We start from the raw sequence: 21812 nt of genomic DNA on the forward strand, positions 1-21812 counted from the left end.
ATAGATTTATGACTGCTTTTTGATTTCCATACACTCTACCAAAATAATGTACATCTTTATTGAACTGCAATGTTCAGAACTAGAAACACAACTCCTGTAGATACTGTACTGAAGGTGAATGCAGCAGAAAGATGACCTCATGTGTTTCGGAATAATCTCTTACACTTGTTACCCCTGATTCCCAGATTTGTTCTGATAAAAGCATGTCTGGTCATCTTTTTCTTTATCTGAAGAAGAAAGCCTGTTGGTTTCTTCTTTATTATTTCTTTCAACTAGCTGAAAGATTCTTCTACATTCATAGCAAACTGTTATTTAACTAGAAGTTGTCATAAAACCAAGTTCAACCACCATAAGAACAAGTATCATCAGTATATTGGAAGTCACCTAGATTAGAAATCTCAGTATCAGTCAGCTGGAGCTGAATCAAACAGGGTTTGGTTGCTCTGTGCTGAGAATGCAGCTGTGGTTTCACTGGTCACATGCTAAAGAAACAAGTAACAGTTTTTTGTATCTGTGAGCCTCCATATATATGAGTATGTTCACAGTTTTTATATATGTATATGTAATGTGGGCTATAAATTAAACATACTCAACCATCTGTTTTTCCTGATGACAATTTAATTGTTTATTAATTATACTTTATAGCCAGAGAGTAAACATATGAAATGCCAAAGATGCAGGCGTTCAAGGATTCAAGGATTTAACAGAAAGCATCTTTGATGAATTTGGAACAATTGGAATGAGGTGACTGGTGACAGACAACATGGCTTCACTAAGGGCAAATCATGTCTGACAAATTTTGTGGCCTTCTATGATGGGGATGCAGCATTGATGGATGAGAGAAGAGACACTGACATCTATATGGACTTGTGTAAAGCTTTTGAAACTCTCCTGCACAACATCCTTGTCTCTAAACTGGACAGACATGGATTTGGTGGGTGGACCACTCAGTGGATAAGGAATTGGCTGGATGGTTGCAACCATAGAATCATTTAAGTCAGAAGAGACCTTTAAGACCATCAAGTCCAACTACTAACATGGCACTTCCTACTACACCAATAAACTATGTCCCTAAGCACCACATCTACATGTTTTTTAAACACTTCCAAGGATGGTGACTCAACCACTTCCCTGGGCAGCCTGTTGCAATGCTTGATCACTGTTTCAGTAAAGAAAATTTTGCTACTATCCAATCTAAATCTCCACTGGCGCAATTTGAGTCCATTTCCTCTTGTCCTGTCACTTATTAAGACTACCCCCACCTGTCTACAACCTCTTTTCAGGTAGTTGTAAGCATTATTCATTATTTGAGCATTATTCATTGCCTTTATATGCCATCCATGTTCTTTTTTCCTTGATTTCCACTGATCTCATATTGTCAGAAATAGTGGAAAGATATATTCTGGCTGGTTTCTACTCCTTGGATCTGTAATATGAGACAGCTGCATCATTGCAAATTTCTTGCTTTATGAATTTTTTCTCATTGGCAAATAGTTTGTAGTAGTTGATATTTTTTTTAAATATATATTGTTTTTTTCAATGCACAAATAAAATTTCTTTTCTTGGTGATAAAGTCCTTAAGCCCTTTCTGCTTCTACAAAAGTCAAAGAAATGCTATGGTATTCCATATATTTCAACTTCTTCCAGCTTATTCACACTAAGGCTGTTTATATCTTTATAAAATACAAATTACATCAAATGTCACTTTTATATCTGACTTGCCACGCAGTTTGTTGGTATGGGGAGGTGTGACCTGCCTTTGTACAGAAACCCAAAGAAGGAAGAACTGACCTTTCATTGGTTGTTGTAGTGTAGTATTACTGGTACACCTTTAAGTATGCCAAACAAGACAAGACAAGACAAAAAAGTTCTTCAAAAATATCACTGGTCCATTGTCTTTCCATTATTCCAAAAGATGTGCAATATATGGTAGGAGAAGGATAGTAGTATTTAACTTGCATTCTTGTTCTAAGGCACTGTATAAAAACCTAATGTCATCTGGGCATCATAGCATCCCTTAACATAATTACATGGGACCAACATTACTTGATCAAAGTAAAAGAAAAAGCTCTTACTTTATTTATAAGCCATCTGCCACAAACCATTATCATTTACTTAGACCCTAAGTTACAGTTTCCATTTTAATAGTTCTGTTAGTGTTTGGGTGGTTTCTATGAAGATTATTCAATAAACATTGTCCAGAAAGAAGTAGATACTTTTAATGCATAATCCTCTGGAATGTTTATTAAACAATAACACTGAACCTTCTGACAGTTTTATTTCTGAGAATGTTATAACAGTATTATGCTCCCACCAGTAATTCTGAAAACTCCTGTCCAATGCAATGAGTCTTACCAAAAGCAGATGCAGTCAAATTAATAACAAAGACATCCATGTACTATAGAAAGCCATATAGTGGGAGGGGTGGGATGGGGGGGAACAGAATACAGAAAAGTATTCTCTGTTTCACTTTTGCAACAAAAAGTAACTGAAATAAGAAGAAACAGTAATAGAAAGATTTGAAAATCCAAACATAAAGTGGATTCACTGAAAAAAGTATTTCATCAGGCATTATGGATTTACTCTTTAAAGCAGAGTCTCTGGAAAGATTGATTTTAACTTAATTATAGGGTGAAGGGGTGCTAAGAAATTGCTTAAATGCCTAAATGTTCTTGAGTTTACCTCCATGAATAGGTTTCCATGTGTCACATTTTCTGTGAGGCCACCCTGCAAAGATCCTTTTATCACCTGTTAAATAGATGCTATTCCTCTCAACTAACCACAAAGAAAGCTCATTCTAAGGTTCAGTACACTTAATACAATGCCTCCAAAAAAGGGAAGGCTTCAGATAAAACTCAGTGCTTGGTCATAATGAACCTGGTAAATTTTAGTTTCCTGCAATAAAAATACTATGTGAAGTCTTTGCTTATTGAAGTAAAAGGAAATTTTGCCATTGATTTTAGCAAGGCCAGTATTGCAACCAATAAAACTACTGTGCAAACTAAAAGAAGTGGGTGAAGGAAGGAAAGGGAATTAATGTAACATAACCTCTACATTATATCAGCTCTTGCTCTACCCTCCTTTGCCTGAATGAATAATTCCTGATACTCCTGAGATGTGCTCACAGAAACCATCGTGGCAGTGTACTGGACACCAAATAATTACAAAAGCATTTAATGAGTGATTCTGAAACAGGAAAATCAGCTTTGTTGTTATAATGAGTCAGTCTCAGATTCAACCAGAGGCTGTTTTAGGGGTGACTAACCAAGGGTAATTGCCCAAGACTGGATACCATGGGGAATGCTTTAGGCTACAGTAATTAAAAATACAAGTTATCCAATATGCCTCAATCTGTGCCTGTGTTCTTGCTAGTCAAAACCTGCTGTAGCTCCACACAGATGCAATTTGATACTTCAAATGCAATCCTTTCTATAATGTGAGAAAAATAACAGGTAAAAAGTTGGTTAGAAATTAATTATATTATTTGGGGTTTTTTACATTTATATCCCTACCTGTGTTTCTTTTTATTGATGTGTGAAAATATCTGATTTCTGATGTGTAGTAAGTGTAGCTACCATATTTTGCATGGGTTTTCCCAGACATCCATTACTCACATGTACCTCTTGGCCCATGTACAGCAAGGCAGTTTCAGAAACCTGCTGACTAACAAATCAAACACTGTACAGCCACACCACAGCCATGCTATGGTCCTATCTGGAAACAAAAGACATTGGATGTGACAAAATTTATGTGTTGGTACCTCATCACAGGCAGTACCATGACATGAGAGCCCTGTGTTTCATTAGGAGGTGAAAGCTGTGGGAGAAATTTGAACTTCTTGCTTAGGTGTTCCAATATCTGGACCAGAATATGGAAAAGAACAACCGTACAGTTTGTGGGGTTCTTTCATAGGGTTTATTTGCAACCAAATCATAGTTTTTGAGGAAAAAAATATTAGTGTTTAGAAAACCGCCTGAAGTAGAGTGGCTAAAAACACATTGTCTGATATGAAAGAGATATACAGGCAAAATGCTTCTGAACATAAAAGCATGGTGTAGAAATGTGATGGATCAGTAAAGTCTCCCTTGAACTAGGTTAATATCTGTAACACTTATCTTACAGTAATAAACTAAAACAGAGCAGTAAACTTACACTGGGAGTGGAAAATGGTGCCATCCATTGCAGACAATGTTTTGCAATACAGTTTTCCTTGGCTGTTAAATTTCACTTTAAAACTTCTCAGACTATTCAACAATAAATTTTCCTCACCACTTAAAACACTCTGCAGGTTTTCAGTCCAGAGTGGTTACCTGGCAATTCAAGCAAATGTTTTTGTTGTCTGAAACTAGGACATCCACTTTGGGTTTGACCATCATGGATATTAAGTGTTTCTCCAAACTGGGCTAAACACAAAACACCAACAACTGTCTTATGCAGAAAATATTCTACATTGTGGCAGTGTCCCTTCTCTGTTAAAATGTTCATAAAACTAGTAGGAGGTACACATAAGTGACCAAATTTGTAATAAATCTTTTGTGAGTTCAGCTGATGCAGCTCATCAGAACATCTAACAGTAGTTACCCATAAGCACTGGTATACTTATAGATAAAATGAAAGCAGCCCTTCTTATTGATCACACTGTATACCTGACTCCTACTCCTTTCTTCAGTCTTTAAATCAGCACCATCTGGTTCTTACTATTTAGCTGTGCAGCTTACCTTTCACAATGAAACATGTTTACTGCAGCAGAAGCAGGTCCAATGTGATTAAAATTATTAGGTAAAACAGTGGTTGCTTATGTCTGCAATCGGGTAACCATAAAAAACATGATTGGCCACAAAATGAAACTGAGGACCAAAACTTCACTGGGTGTAAATTGGCTGGATTACAGTTGATTTCAGTGGAAGCTATTGAAAACAATGTTCTGTGTCACCTTTCTTCATGTTAATACTTTATGGAGCACATAAAGCAAGATGCCAAAGCAATGCTTGTATAAGTAAGAAACTGTCTCATTAGATTTTAAATGGTCCTGGGTCTTTGGTCTGCTGTGGCAGGGTGAGGATCTAGGTAGCTAGAAAGGAATGACCCTGCTTACGTTAACTAAAATAAACCAGAACAAAAAGTGCCCCTTTCTCTGGGGTGCCCAGTTTATTTAAAGGGTTCTAATTAATATTCTGTTCAACAGACTGCAAATGCAAGGCAACAACATCAGGACAACAAAAAACCAAAAAGGAGCAAAACTTTCTGTGTTTTTTTGGTCAACAACTTCCTTCTTCTATTGCCATGACAATGTCTCCATTCCTTTATACATTTTTGTCACAACTAAACTAAGCCATGTTCATTGCTGAGTTTGTGAAACCTTTTGTGGGGATCTAACCTAGTGAAAAATCATATTGCTGAATACTGTGAGATAGGAGCAATCCAGGGGAGGTAGTAAGTACGTGGTAGGATCTCTTCCATGAAGGACTCACACATAAGTTATGATGTATAAGTAGAACCTAGCATTTCCCTGTGATGTAGTTTGTTCTTTTAGGGGTTCATTTAGGAGCTGTCATGACACCTCTACTGCAAATGCTCACTGCAACCTTGACACAGATGGTGGCAGGTAGGGCCTGCTCATGCCAGCAGGCTCTAATACTTGGAAAAACTTTGGGACTTTGTGACTAGAAGGGGCTACCCAGACAGTCAGATCCCTACCTCAATAATCCAGGGTCAACTGAGATTTGGGCTCCCTCTGAAAATGTTGAGATTTCCCCTTTTGGCAAGAATATCAGCTTTGCACCCTTATGTCACCAGAATGCCTAAACAGGTGAAAATACAACAGCTACAGTCTCTTCTCTTTTACAGCTTGAGAACTACATTGTGGAAAACATGAAATCAGAGATGGTGCAGCTGCAGCAGAATGCTGTTCAGAACCACACCGCCACCATGCTCGAGATAGGGACCAGCCTTCTCAGCCAGACAGCAGAGCAGACAAGAAAACTCACGGATGTTGAAACCCAGGTATGCTCTCAGAGTGGTTTTCTAAAAGCTGTTAATTGCAGAGAACTTTTCCCATCCTTTTCCCATCCATACCCCTTTCTTTTCTAATGCATAACCACACAAAGCATTTCAACACAGAGCTCCAAGAAACATACACACTCTGTTTCTCGGTACCAACAGTGGTGATGACTGACCCTTGTTATGTGCCTTTCTTTTGATTTCGTTTGGTTAGTATATTTAGCTCTGTGTGTGTAAGGCAGACAGGACTGTCCAGGAACTGAATCAGCATTTGACTTCAAATAAACAGCCCAGCTACCAACTGTGAATGATACAAGTGTCAAGCTAAATAATGAGTTTCAGGCTAAAACAAAGCCTTTGATCTCTATTGCTTTTTGCCTCTTTGCTATTACAAGAAATTTTATTTTCTGCAAGATGTTTCCAGCTATTGTAGTGGATGTCTGCAGCTTTTAAACTGTGAAAAGGGAGGGACAAGCATCAACTTCTTTATAAAACACCATGTATTGTATTTGTTATTACTGTGAAGTTGTATAACATCACATGACTTTAAAGAGCCATCCCCATATGATTCCTAGCACTAAAACCACTGTTGTTATTGAAGTGACAAGACTGTCAGTGTCAGAAGACAGAGTGCAGTTCCATATTGGGCTTATTGCAAAGATAGTACTATTTTTTGCTATTTGTATTATTATATCAGTATAAGATGCATATTTGTTTTCCTTTTCCTAAAGCCCTCCTGATCTTTGTAGCCTGTGGTGTATTACCGGATGCACTGCATCTGCTGTTCATTCAGAACAGGGGAGTTAAAGTATTCCATTTATTTGGTTTCTTCTAGTACCATATATACTTCTAGAAAGATCATATTTTCTGTTCTAATGACTTTACATTTACAATATCATTACCAAGTTTTTACATAATCACATTACGTTACACTGACAAACAATAGTAATTATGAAAGACAGATACAGTCTTACATGGGTTCCCTGTACCTTTTTTTCTACATCTTGGTTAACAGATCAACATTCACTTATAAATGTGGTGATTTCAAGTGACCATGGTTTCTAAAAAATAGTATATTAATTTATGAAAATGTTGTGGAAAACCTTTAATTCAGTGCCAACAAAATATCTAAATGGAAACATAAGAGGTGAAGACCTATAGACTGTAGTATCATAAGTTCAGTAAAGAAAAAGGAGGTGTAGGAACTCTTATTATATCCCAAAACCCCCAGATAGGTATAGCTGTTGAGCACTCATTCAGAGTTTCCTCCTTTAAACAGGTAGGGGATAAAATGTGCATTTCCCCATCTGACTTTTCCATGGAGGAATCACATCAAGGTAGATGCATCATTGGCAACTGTGTGCAGTGGATTACTTCTGCCTTCTACACCTATTGCTGAAGAATTTAAGGGATGTTCAAGATATCAGTGGGAATGGCTCTTCCTTGTTCCAGTACTTGCTCTTTCAGCTCAGTGATGGCATTTCCCATCTCCCTGTTTTCAGTGTATGAGAAAGTCCCTGTAGTCCCTAGCTTTACCATCAATCCAGAAAGAGTGGTTCAGGTGGCTCAAGACAATGAAAAGAGACTACTCTTGGCAGTGATGGAGGTAGCCAGCTGCATGGCAAAGAGGTGAGGTTCTGTAGGATACGAGGAGAAAGGCAGGCCAGGATCTCATGCCTGTAATAAGAAATACTCATACCAGAATAACAAGGAGTCTGAAGTACTGAAATAGAGCCTCCACCTCCTTAACATCTCACTGACCCATTCCCAATCCCCAAGCCATCCAAAATCTCACCTATTCCTTTTAGGCTTTCTTCTCTATCTGAAGCTCTAATGACATTTTGTAGGCTGCTCCACTGATGTATCCTCTTTGGAAATCTGTTGGTGCTTTCCTGTCTTCTTACCCCTTGCCAACATCCAACTTCTGCTAGGTCCTTCTGAAAGTGTGGTGATGCCTCCTGGCACTTCCAAATGTATCCATCTTGAAGAAATAACAGCTCCACACTGATAGTTTCCAATTTTTTCAATCTCTGTACTCTTAAAAAGAGACATCTCAAGTTGCTCTGTGAATGTCAACAATTTCAAACAAAAAGAAGGCACTGGGTTGACCTTGGGAGCTATTCTTTTAGCTTTATACTCTAACAAATTCCTATCAGGTATGCATGAGAAAATGTTATCATAGAATGCTATGATGATATTGATAAATGTCCTTCCAAGAAAAGTCTGATAGGTTCCATTAAAAAGGCGTAATTTTCAGTTCCAGAATGGATTGCATCTCAGCTGTTGTGTGCACACATATATACAAAGGCAATTTACGATTACTCCTTCAGATTCTATGTAATGAATCCTAACAAATCTCCCAACAAAACCAACTAATATTAATTAATATTATTGCTTTCATTCTTGAAAGCATTCTGTAGTTCCCAATTTTGAACTATTTTTTTCGCTAGAATCTATTCTCTTTCATATAACTAAAAGGCTTCTTTCAGTCTGATATACTTGTGCATTGATACAGACCACCACTAAAGTGAAAAACAGTTGCATAAAGCAATGTTTAGTATCACAGCCTTCATCTTAAAAATCTGTGTAAAAGTGGAAGTAGTGATAACATAAGCAGACACCAGACTTCTGCCAACACAGCAAAAGAGAGAACTCAGGGGAAAGCTGAAGTAGGAGCTCTATTTACAAAATAGCGGATGCAACACTTTGGCTTCAGTTCAAGTATTCTTGCACTCTTCTGGTTTAAGCATGCTTTGTAGGAATACATGTTTAAGGCATGCCTCTTGTTCTTTCCGCTGAAATGAAGCTTATTTGGCAGTCACCTTTCCTTTTTGTGCCGGCCTAGTATTATTCCACAGTAAACAGGGTGCCAGAATATCAGCTGGTACATATCAGTGTAGCTTGACTGAGCACATTTCCGTACCAGCTGAACAGTGGAGGTTAAAAAGGGATTTAGAAACAATTTTTGATGAATCATCAAATCAGAATGAAATGGTTGCATTATGTTGCTATAACAACATAACTAGGACAATGTAAACATTAATGTTTTTAATTTATCCTTAAGGTGCTAAATCAAACATCCAGACTTGAAATTCAGCTACTGGAAAATTCATTGTCAACGTACAAGTTAGAAAAACAGCTGCTACAACAAACACATGAAATCCTGAAAATTCATGAGAAAAACAGGTAAGAATGAGCAGCTGGTCTCATCACAAAGTGGTCTGTGCATACTTTGTTCTAAGAAACTGATGAAATGGAAGAAGCAAATATGGTAGGTAGAAAGTATATTTCTGAAATGGCTAAAAGAGATAGGAAGTGATTTTACACTATATTAGCTCCTGTATGATTAATGTAAGTTGATTTTTACCACCGTACTGTGCACTGTAAGTTTACATCTTAGAGTACTTCATGACAATGTAGTCCCATGAACACCGTTCCTGCTACTGAAAAACATAGGGATAACTTAAATGAGCACTTTCAAGTAGAAAAATAAAAATAATTACGAGATTATCAGTTATCTTAAAATGTGTAAGAAACAGAAAATCTTCAGTAGCTCATCTTTCTAATTTTAATGGCTTTAAAGATCCAACATGTAGAAGGATCGATCTCTCCCTTTGGACTCATATATAGCACACTTGAAGCCACACTCCATTTAAAGAACAAGTGAAGGGTAAACATTTGGGTTTTCTGTTGAAATTGAAGAAAAAACTGTTTATCAGCATATAAATTTTTAAGCACTGAAATGAGAGTCAAGAAGTTCCAGTGTTGTCCCTTTCTGTGCCACAGGGACTCAGTACCCGAAGGCACTGGAAGCAGCAATCCAATACTTCAGAGAGCCCGTGAGGTAGGTTGACCTTGTTTAGCTGCCAGGTGCTCACCCAGCTGCTCTCTTATTGCCCCACATCAACAGGACAAGGGGAGAATATATGATGAAAAAGCTTGTGGTCGAGATAAAGACAGGGAGATCACTTATCAATTACTATCATGGGCAAAACAGTCTTATTTATTGCCAATTAATAACAGTGTAGGAAGATAAGAGATAAGAACAAAAACATGTGCCCCCTACCTCTTCTCCTTCCCTAGTTCAGCTTCACTCCTGACTCTTCTTCCTCCCTGCCCCAAGCTGTGCAGAGAGATGAGGAATGGGGGTTGTGGTCCATTCATGCAGCTTTGCCTCTCCTTCCTCATGCTCTTTCCCTTCTCCAGCATGGTTCTTTCCTACGGGCTGCAGTCCTTCAAGATATGATTGCTCTAATGTGGGCAGCCACAGAGGCTGCAGCTCCCTTGTGCACCTGCCCCAGCGAGGGCTCCTCCACAGGAAATACCTGCTCCGCCATGGCCTGTCCCACCGGCTGCAGGGGCATGGCTGCCCTGGCGCCTCCTGCTTCTCCAGCCTCAGTGCCTGCAGCATTGTTTCTTTAACTTTTTTCCCTTACTCCTCACATGGTCATATGGTGGTTTTACCCTTTCTTATCACCGAGGCACCACCACTGTGGCCGAGGGGCCCAGCCATGCCCTGTGGCGGGTATGTTGGAGCCGGCTGGAACCGGCTGTGTGCAGCCCAGGGCAGCCCCCTCACAGAGGCCACCCTACAGCCCCCATTGCTGGCGCCTAGGCACCTGTACTCGATACAGTGGGTAAAGCCATTTTCTTAGCTGGCTGCCCTTTTGGAGACCTAAGGCTCATATTTCTGCCTCTGCAATGGCCAGGTTTAAGCAGGGAGGCCAGAGAGTGCTTTCGCTCCATAACTTCACTCTCAGTTTCCTTCTGGGAAGAACAACTGTGAGGTAAGTCTGACTGGGACTAAGGTCTCTATGTCCTGTATCTGTATTTGATTTTGAAATAAGGCAAAAAGCTTTAAAAGCAAGGTAGTTACTGAAGTGTCTTGTACAAACTTTAGAGGACTGGTTAAACTGAGATCAGTCATTTTGCCAAAAAAGGCAGTGTGACCCCCACGCTGCCGGACAGGAATCAGCAGCTGAGGTGTGAAGACCTTGCCCATGGTTACACATAAAGAAGACTAACACCATATCTAGCAAGGAGCTTCTGGGAAAAGAAGGCAAAGAATCAGATAATGACAAAAAATAATTGTTACAGTGGAACGTGTTTGCTCAATGTGTCAACTGGTCAAATAATTTTCCTTTATTGCTACTGGTTATGAAAACCAAATTCATGTATTCAATCTAACAACTGTTTATAACTAGTAATTCCAGCAGATGTTATTCTGGAGAAGCTGGATTACATTGAAAACTCTTGAACTTCAGGGATATCCCTTGACCAGTTGGAAAGATGAATAAATTAGTGTGGGATTAAATTGTACTTCAGCTATCTCAAAACTAAATAACTCACATAAACTGCATATGTGGGCTCTCCCCATAGTCCATGGAGAGAGTAGACATGTGCAGCAGGCAGTTCATTCTACATGTTACAAAACTATTTCAGTTTGGAATTAGCCCAAATATTAGTTAAGTATAACTTCTTGCATTTTTATGTTGTGCAATCTTGTTAGCAACAAAATCTTATTGGCTACTCAAGACAGTGAGTCTTGAGTACTTAATAATCTGAATTTTTTTATTTATCTTAGCAATGTGTCAGGGTGTAAAGCCTTCATCCAGTAAACAAAGTTTTACTTCAGTTGACCTTTGACTTGGCTGACATTATGATGAAATGGTCTGTGACATGACAAAATGGTCTGCCTTGGTTTTTCAGAATAGAAGGAGGGGTATGTTAAAAAGCACACTGTACCCAATTGTTTCTCTCAGAAGCATAGTTGTATGTGGATAAAGGAAAAAACATATTCAGTTTCATCATGGAAAGAAGTAAGAACCAGCTATACACTGCCCATGTTCTGTTACTCTCTTCTTGGGAGTGATAAAATTAGGGAGAGGGCAGTGTTATGATTGCTCTATAATATGGGTCAATGGCTCCTGTATCATCATCTACTCCTAAGAAAGAACTGTGTGGTCTTGGCCTTGTAGGTTCTAATCTGAAATCAATTATGTGTGTGTGTCAAATTCCCTATAGGACGAATCTCAGTGATCTCAGCAGATACTAGGTTTCTGGACACGCCAATGATTTTAGCTTGCCTAACTTTAAACAATACTTACAGAATACCCATCAGGCTATGTTCTGTTGTTTCTTACAGTTAAAATGTTTCATCCCTCTCCACGTCAATTTCATATCAATAAAATAATTGAGAAAACTCCTTTTATCCATGTTGCTTACATGGACTGCAAGCTTTCTTTGGAAAAGGCCTTTCTTTTGCAGTAGGTGTACACCAGAGTGGGAATGAGTGTAGAAACTAATACCATCTTGAAAATAATCAAAACAGATGCTGTACCATGAGCAGATTATTTCTTTCTCTGTGAAAGAAATAATCTCTGTGCTAAAATTTCCTCTATATAAAATAAAAATAATGATCTTAATCACTTTCAAAGAACTGGATTTTGAAGGAAAGTAATGCAAAATCTTAGAGTAGTAATAAATGATTGCTGATGTACTGCAAAAACTTGTATATTACCCTTAAACAAAATGAACACTGCATGTAAACAGGGAACCATGTTCTTTAGACTAGAAATGTCTGTTCTTGGCCTTTCTCTTCACTTCCTGCCTCTGCTGGAAAGAGTGGCCAATTTTTTTCGTTTTATCCCACTGAAGTGGAAGATATTCCATGGCATAAGTAGAATCACATTTGCCCCAGAATCATGTTTCTATTGAGTGCTTGCATGACATAAATAACTTAATTGTGTGGGTTCCCACCCACTATAATGTAAATGGTGGTTTCTTCCATTGCCATTTTTTCTCCCACAAGAGTTTGCTAAAAACTATTTTGATTTATTATTGAAATATTTCCCTGATTAAGTGCCTTTGAGGCCCCCCCTTTTTTTCAAAGTATACCATCTGCATTTAACTTATTGTGTGCCATTTGTTTCAATATGCAAGTGTGAAAATAACTTTTTATTTACTCAAATTAAACAAATGAGGAAAAAGATAATGGAATCTGGGTCTTCCAGCAATAAATATTAAAAGTGAAATTTAAACAGAAAATCCGACTTGAATTTGCAGAAAATCAAACTAGATTAACACTTTACAGTATAAGAGCTGTTGCATTTTGTGAAAGGCAAGGACTCAAGAATGATTCCTGAATTTCCATCTGACTTGGTGAAAGATGAGGAAGCACAGTATGTTTGATGAGTTTTATTTTCATGTTTTGCATGTACTAAAGAGAAAAATGCAGAATTTTCACTTCACTTTTGTGATTTCAATGGAATTATCTTGTCACTGGTATAAAAAATAAGCTTACTGATGCTAAGTGACCAGTTACTTTACTGGCCTTAATAAATAAGAGAAAACATATTTTTATATTTCCTTAAAATGATCAGACAATATCAGACCACCAAAGTAAGTATGAATGGTCAGCACCTAACAATATAGGGAAAATTTCACTCATGTAAAAGCAAGTACAAAAAAGCCGTCTCAATGAGAAAATACTGTTCTTTCACTCAAAAATAAGCATTTAAATCCTCTACCTGTTTGTCTTCCCATACACACGTAATAAAAAAAAAATTTAAAAAATCATATTTTGGCCAAATATTTTTTTTTCTAAAGTGACATTATTTGTCTTTACTTATTGAATAGCTCAGCAAAGTAAATGTTTTTATCTATATCTTTAATCAATCCAGATTTTTTTAAAGCTTGTTTTAATGCAAAAGATGTCTATCCCTAAGATCTGGTCAATATACTGTTCTCACATGCCTAAACTTGAGGCCCCTGAAAACAAAGATAAAGAAGTCTCTTAAACTGCTGTAATCTGGAATGGATTAGTGAATAAACTACCTACCTTATAAGGCAGGTTGTCTAAACCAAACTTTCCTTCCACCCCAGAGAGCTGCCAGAGCGCTTTCTATATGTTCTACTTCATCACCTTTCGAAATGGCAACAGCTTTCACTGGAAGTCATTCTTCGACTTCTGTGCAGGCCTTCTATCCTCTCCAGCATTATCAGAGGGCTTTTTCTGAATCAGCTGGACACAGCACAGTTGCACTGAAGCATCCCACTGGCTTATATCCTGACAAAGTTAACACATCATTTGTATGGTTGAAAATAGATTCCTAGCCTTGCCAAGATCAGCAAGCCAGACATTGAGACATGGTTAACCTTTAGGAAAATTAACTTTGCCTGGGTTTGGGGGGGTCAAGAGGGTGGAGTGGTGGTTGTTTTTAATTTAACTGTCTTCTAGATAATGAATCCAAAGAGTTGTTCAATGGATAATATTGGTATTTACCCATTTTAACAACACCATTTGTTTCTTTACAACCACATTCTTTCCCCAAATGCTGATTTGTTTCCCCAAATGGTGGCTACAATTGTAAAAACTACACATATATGTGTGTGTGTGTGCACATGCACAGGCGTGTGTGTGTGTATCTATATGACACTTCTAGTGAATTATGATTTACTTTTACTGTGACTGTTGTGGTTCCCATGATTCCTTCATCTCTCCAGCCAGGTCAGCAATATTTTCAAACGTAAAGAGGAATTTTGACATATAGGAAACATATAGGAATTTCAAATGTATAGAAAACATATACAGTGAACTTACTGTAAGAAAGACCAGTCATTACATCATGCCCATAACATTTTACTGGAAAGTGTTATAAAATTATGTTATATAACAATTTCAGTCAACCTCTACAGATTGTTGGATTAATTAGTATAGAGACAGCCCTGGTTTTGTTCTCTTTAATATTTTATGTCAGCAGTAGTCATTAATGAAAACTAGTAGAAATACTTTCATTTTAACTCTGTCTTCACAGTGCCTCTTTAAAAATTTGAGAAAATATATTTACCAAACACCCAGCAAAGTTATTTCTTCTTGGTATTTGTATACTAGAAAGGGGAAAAGAGAGATCAGAGTGGTCTTGTAACTGTTAAAAAAATATTGAAATATCTTGGTAATGGGTTTCAACCTATTTCAAGATTTTTTAATGAGGTTTCTAGCACTTTAAAGGTAAATAAGCTATAATAAATATGAATGTAACAATGCAAATGAAAAATTCTTGTCACGTTGGAGTCAAAGGCCATAAGATCAGCTTTTCTCATGCTGGTTAAGAATTTCTTCCTTTTAGAACAGGCTAGCACAAAAATCCCCAGTCTATGTGAAGGTTCTGCTGTTGTTCATTTGGAGCTTTGACCAAAGGTTTCTCATCGATTTTTAGTAAAACACAATGAATGTTTTGGATTTCTCCCAGGAATACAGGGAGTGGTCCTATCCTCAGGACTTATCTGTTGTAGATTTATGAATATAGAAAGATCATTGCACAAAGGCATATGTATTCCTTAAAATAGCTTAGTTTTGCATTTTAAAATAACAGGCCTTTTAATCTACATAGAAAACTGTAAAGGAACTAAGAGCTACGACACTCCCATCTTTCCACCACATGTTGACACATCACTCATAAATATTAGGATGTAGTTTTACGAAAGCCATAAAACATCTGCTTGATATCTTTCTCTGTAGACACTAAACTGGGAAGCTCTAAACATTGTCAGCGTCTTCCTTCTTGCTTGACATGGCCAGTGTTGCTACAGATAAGACTGTCATCACCATGGGTTCATTTACTATGGTCTTCAGAAGGCCATGGTGGGAAACAAATAATGCAATGCACAAATAGTAGCCGTCAGAGGCTTTCTTTTATATTAAATCTTTGAAATATGGAAATCATTTAGATGTGGACATACAGATAGGATGCTGTGGAATTAGGGAAATGCCCTGTACTGTACTAGGATATGGAGAAAGATAAAGGGAACTTTTTTTGTCTTTACTTACCATTTAACTATGAAGCAATATTCTGTTTTCAAGAATGACATTTTCTTTAACATTGAAAATACAGAACATTTTTGATGGACTGTAAGATGTCAGGCTGGGATGTGGCCACATCTATGGCACATTATATCATAGACTGTGCCCAGGGTCCACCTTATTCTTATCAGAAGTTCATTGGTATATATATATCAGAAAAGTTAAAACCTAGAGTCAAAATGAGCATTTCAATAATTTCTGTGAAAAAGTGGACAGAACTGATAAAATTCATATAGAACTTCTTTTTTAGCAGCATTTCATGACTAAAACCAGTTCCATCAGAACATCTTCAACAACTTCTGCTGAACTAAAATATTTAGTCTGATCTTCTGCATAACAGAGCTCAAAGACTTCCACATAAATATTTTCAAAAAAATCCATGTGAGTCTAGAGCATAAAGGTATCGTGTTTGATGTTAGAGTTCAAGTGATGAAAAAAATCAGCTACATATTTCATAAGGTGTTAAAATAATTTATTGTCTTTGGCTTCAAAATCCATATTTTGTTTCAGCTTGGCACTTTCCATCATCTGATTCCTGTCCACTGAATCTTGTTATGCTTTTGTTACTAATTAATGAGCCTTTTAGAATGAGATATCACATTCCCCTTTGTGCTTCGGACCCCAAGAAAAAGTGTTTTCCCTTCCTATCTTTTCTTTTTTTCCCCCCTTTACCCAGATCCTTCGTGTTTGCAAAGAACTAGATATGCTGACATTGCAAAGTATATTTTCTTCAGTGTCTTTTAAGTTCCACATTTATAACATTTTAGAAAAAGTAGTTTGCTGCTTCGTTTCTTTTATTTAAAAAAGAAAAAAGTTTTACAGTACTCTAGCTTGTATAGCAAATCCAGGGCCTGAGTTTAATCTTTGTATTGTTATCATTAGTAAGAACTCATATTAAGGCTCCATGATATCTAGTAGAAACAACTCCATATGGATTTTATTACATTCTTCAGTTAGGTTAAATGACCTGAAATTATGCAGGCATTTTGCCACTGATCTACTATCCAGAAGTAAAAACAAAGGTGGGGAGAGGGTACAAGTAAATAAAACCTAAGACTGACTTGAACGGGAAGTAGTTTGTTGGCAAGTTTGTAACTACTAGTTGATCTATGGGCATGAGAAACACCTCTTTTGGCATGTACAGTAGAATTACTGAACAGAAAGTAGCAGACATTGAATTAATTTCTTTATCTAATATTAAAAATTCTTTCTTCTAAACTTCCATCATAGTATCAAAGCACTGGCCTGAAGAAACTTCTTTTTCCCTGTTGGCAGATATTAGCTGTCCTTTATGTCTACAGCTTTTCTATTTTTCTAAATATAATTTGATATGCCTTTGATCTTGGTAAATTGTACACTTCTGTCCCAGGACAGAGAGGGTACTGAAAAAGAATATTAATCAGGAGAAAGTTTTTCTATACATGTGTAAAATAATTTATAGAAATTAATATAAGCAGGTCAGAAGTATGATGCCCAGCAGTTTTCTGTCTGAGGAGCCTTTTGTGGAACCAGAAAAGGCGGGGGTGGGGGGATATGTATGTAGACTCAAGGAAAACAAGGGAATCTTACCTTAAAATGCAAACTTCTGATGTGTCTTTTGGGGAGACAGTACTATTCTTAATGTGAAAGCATGTACCACTTATCTGGTGCACAGTTCCTTTCCCAGCTTCACAGACTGCATCAACTGGTACTTTTATTGTGGGTTCATTACCTCTTGATGGTACCCCATAGCTCCTAGTGCTTATCTTCTGTTCAGTGGCAAGTCCTTCACAAACTTGTTCTTATTTTACCCGTTTTTTGTCTCTTATCATACCGACCTGTCTATACTACCAATTATGTCCTCTTCAGTGCCCTGCTCTTCTCCCTCCTTTGCTTACCTTAGGCTTTTCTGTCTTAACTTCTACATACAGATGTGTTACTGGCCTCTGCTCATGTGCTTGGATGGGTATAACAACTAGATATTCAGTTCCATGCACTTTACTCTTAAGTACTATGACATGTAAACATCACAAAATGGAATCTTAGAGATCAGTTATATTTGGCTATTTGACAGAGAAAATCAGTGGGCTGAATTTGTAGATGTGACATTTTTAGAATAAATGATTTACGTACTGAATTCTACCATGAAAAATAAAAGTTATTTTTCTGTATTAATAAATATGTTGGCATGAAATAATATATATATATTTTTTTAAAATTTCATTTAGTTTACTTGAGCACCGAATTTTAGAAATGGAAGAAAGGCATAAAGAGGAGCTGGATACTTTGAAGGAGGAAAAAGAGAACCTACAAAGCTTGGTCACACGACAAAGCTATATAATCCAGGAACTAGAGAAGCAATTGAACAAGGCAACAAGCAATAACAGTGTCCTGCAGAAACAGCAGCTTGAATTGATGGATACAGTTCACACTCTGATCACCCTCTGTTCTAAGGAAGGAGGTAAGAAAGTCACATTATAAAACATAAGAAGTACTAAGAAATTTCTCCTGATGTAAATCCTGAATTTTTGGAAAGGTAAAACTTAATGAGTTTATTCCAAGAAAGAAAAAGACATTTTAATTAAGGACAAAAGACCTGATGAGAAATGACAAATCAAATAAGGTTCAGAGAATGCTGGGGCCAACCCTTGTACTGTCAGCCATATTTGATTTTTTTTTAAATTTAATATCATTGTTGTACTTGACCATAGCTGATGTAGGCCATAATTCCATTGACTTCACATTAGCAATACTGATTTGTTCCGCTGAGCATGTGTCTCCTTCTGTTGGGAACAATCAAACCAACAGTGGATCTTATACTTTATAGGGGCCTGTATCTAATTTGCTATAGACTTCCTTTACAGTCAATGGAGAGAACAGGGTACTAAATAAAGGAAAGTAACCCAGAACTTTATACATATTTATGGGTTATAATGTTAATGAACTTGGATGTAGGCACTTACGGTGCTGTAGACATCCACAAGATGAATCTCTTCTCTTGAATGAGATTTTATTTATAACAAGGGGTAATTTTTCTTCTTTCTGCCTTGCTGTATTTTGTTTGTTTCTGGGTGCATTAGTCAAACTACAAACACAAAAGATAGAAATAGCATCCTTTGAAAGAAGGGATTGACAAAGACTTTAGGACAATTCTCAAGTCTGCCTTTCTTAGTAAACTGATTTCTTACAGAGACTGAGAAAGAAAATCAGGTAGGATTTCAATTTTCAAATGCTAAAGACACTGCAGAATGTCTCTGGAAAGAAATTCCTTTCATCAGAACTGGTAAAGGATGGAAATGGGGCACTGAAAAGAATAAATTAGTAACTCTGAAAAACAAGGCAAAAAGTCATACAGAAAAGAGGGAAGAAATGTAAAGGAGAGTTTAAGAGAAAAAGCATATGTTAAGAATAACAGCTAAAAGGCAATTAACAACTGTGCCTGGTATAGCATGCAGAGAGTTAAAAGTACTGGGGGAAAGAAAGCTGAGGAAATAAAATATCCATCTGGGAAGAAGCCATGAAAATGCTTCTGAGAAAGGGTACAGGGTAAACTTAGAGAGAAACTGTAGATGTGTGAGTTGTGCTAGTCCTTCAGTGAGTGTGGAAGCATGGATGAAAGAGGTCTATGCAAGGTTAAGTACCAGCAGTCCAAAGAGTCCAGTATATTTGCTCCTTGCAATTCTAGTGCCATAAATTATCTAAACCCCCAAAAGAACAAAACCCGAACAAAACCCCCAAATAACGATCCCATCACACCAATCAAAACATTGTCACATGCGTCATTATTCAATACTCTGTTTAAGAGGCAGAAGACATCTTAGATCATTCAAATGATTCAGCTCAAGGCACTGTGAGTTTCCTCTTTGCTGTATATTCCCATGCAACTTGTGTGGCTTAAATCTAAACTGCTCCAGTGATGAGGATTGCATCTCTTCCTTTGGAAGTGTTGCATGCTTGGGCCTGTGCTGATAGACTATTTTTTTTTTTTAAAAAACAACTTTTTTCCCCTCATGTTCATTCTGAATGTTCCCTTCTGCTTATTCTGTTATATAGTTCCCCAGCATTTTGAATTAAGTAACGTCTTTCATAGTAGACTGTTCTCATATCAGTAGAGAAACATTGTGATGCAATGCAAATCTTTTATTATGTTTTATGGTCTTTTGGCAAAGAAACCTGGCAAAGCTGTGTTCAGTGTTATAATAGAGCTCAGGAGGACTTTAAAATTAATATCAAAATGAAAGAAATATTATTCTCATACAGAGATTTTCTGCAAGTTCTTTTTAAGCTTAGAAAGATTTTCTAACAATTTTGAATTTGATTCAAACAAAAAAAAACCCACAAAAAAACCCTACAAACCAACATTTTTCCTAAACTTAGTTTCCTCAGCTGCTTCTTATAAAAACTTTGAGTGAGGATTACAGAAGTTGGTGTTTCAAATTGGTCTCCTAGGTACAAATTCAGGTGCCCCAAAACCTGAATTTTCCATCAAATTGGGCTCCTGGGTACAAATTCAGGTGCCTGAAAACCTGAATCTTCAGTAGTTTTTTTTTACTTTTGAGGAACTGTGGAAGCAAAATATGCTCAGCACATTTAAATGCCTAAATATAATCTTAATAACCTGACTCAAACCCTTGATTTTGGACTCCATTACCTTTTCTGTATTAACATGTTCAGGATTTTCCTTGGATACCTTTTTTATTTAAATAGAATAATTTCAAGATAAATAATTGCAGAAATGTTTCCTATTACTGTCTAAGTCTAGCTGTCCGACATTTTTGGTAAGTACATTCACAGCTGGGAAAAGGAGCCAGACAGCTTAAGTTAAAATAATAATATTATCCTGGAGCACAAGACCACTCTAATGAAGGCTGAATACTATAGCATTTGGTTGTACCAAAAATTAATACCAGCTTCAGTTTGTGCAAATATATGTTGAACATGGAAAGGTATGCATGCTGGGAAGTACCACCAGAGCTACTTTAAATTCACACAAAAATATGAAGTTTAGATAGTCTTACACAAGTCTTTATGTGTGCCCGAAAATTCAAAACATAAAATATGCTGTGAGAACTGGTGTTTATTGGGAGATAGAGAATAACAAAATGTGATACATAAATCAGTGACACTCCTTCTGTCTTATGCTTTGGTAACTCTCAGTCATTTAATTTCATAAGTGATATAGCAGAAATGGAAATAATCCAGAAGAGAATAGGACAATGGAAATAATTAGAGACCTGGAACGATTTCCATATGAGGAGAGACAGCTGTAACATACAGAATTATTAGATGGGAAAGAAGGTATGTGGGATTCTGTTATGGAAGTATATAAAATAACCAATGGTAGGGAGAAAGGGAACAGCCAGTAATATTGAGATATTTTCCATTGATAAAAGATCTTGATAAAGATCTTGAAAAAGACAAAAGTACTTGATTAAGTTAAGTATAGGTTGCTAGATAAAGATTTTTTTAATTATTAGAAAGCTGAAGCGCTAGCAAAGGATGGGTTCTTTTAAAAAGTTCAGGCTTTTAACTAGGGACACTCATCTTTGAAAGAAAGTGCAGCCTAAGCAAGGCATCAAATCTAGGACAGATTGTCAAAGATGAGTAACTTCCTAAGGATGAAAAGAAGAACTGAGAGGAATTGCAAAGTATGCCTAAACCCTGTGGTATTTTGAGAATGGCTTTAAGTACCTTTTTTGGATTTTCCACCATAAATAAGTAAATATATTTTATGTTACAGGTATACATATATATTTTTAAAACTATTATCCATATCCAGAAACCTAAAAATCTCCCCCAAGATAAGTCAAAACCAGGAAAAATTTATTCTTCCTTGCAAAAGTCATAGTATTCTGGGTTTTCCAATTTGTGAAACTGAAATTAGTATTTTTAAAACTATTTTTTATAAAATAATACAGCTAAACAGCTTCCTTTGAAATGAAGCTGGTATAACCCTTGCTTTTTTATTACA

The 21812-nt window shown here is 36.8% G+C and overlaps 1 protein-coding gene across 1 annotated transcript in view; it reads left to right on the plus strand.

Moving 5' to 3' along the window:
* The window catches only part of ANGPT1 (angiopoietin 1), a 171657-nt gene that overhangs the window by 71189 nt on the left and 78656 nt on the right, over positions 1-21812 (plus strand). The window contains exons 2-4 of the mRNA XM_005431811.3: positions 5848-6003; positions 9065-9186; positions 18070-18302. Of these exons, the coding sequence (XP_005431868.1) occupies positions 5848-6003; positions 9065-9186; positions 18070-18302 (511 nt within the window). The remainder of the gene's footprint in view (positions 1-5847; positions 6004-9064; positions 9187-18069; positions 18303-21812) is intronic.

This window comes from Falco cherrug, chromosome 3 (assembly GCF_023634085.1).
Source record: "Falco cherrug isolate bFalChe1 chromosome 3, bFalChe1.pri, whole genome shotgun sequence".
Lineage (NCBI taxonomy): Eukaryota > Metazoa > Chordata > Aves > Falconiformes > Falconidae > Falco > Falco cherrug.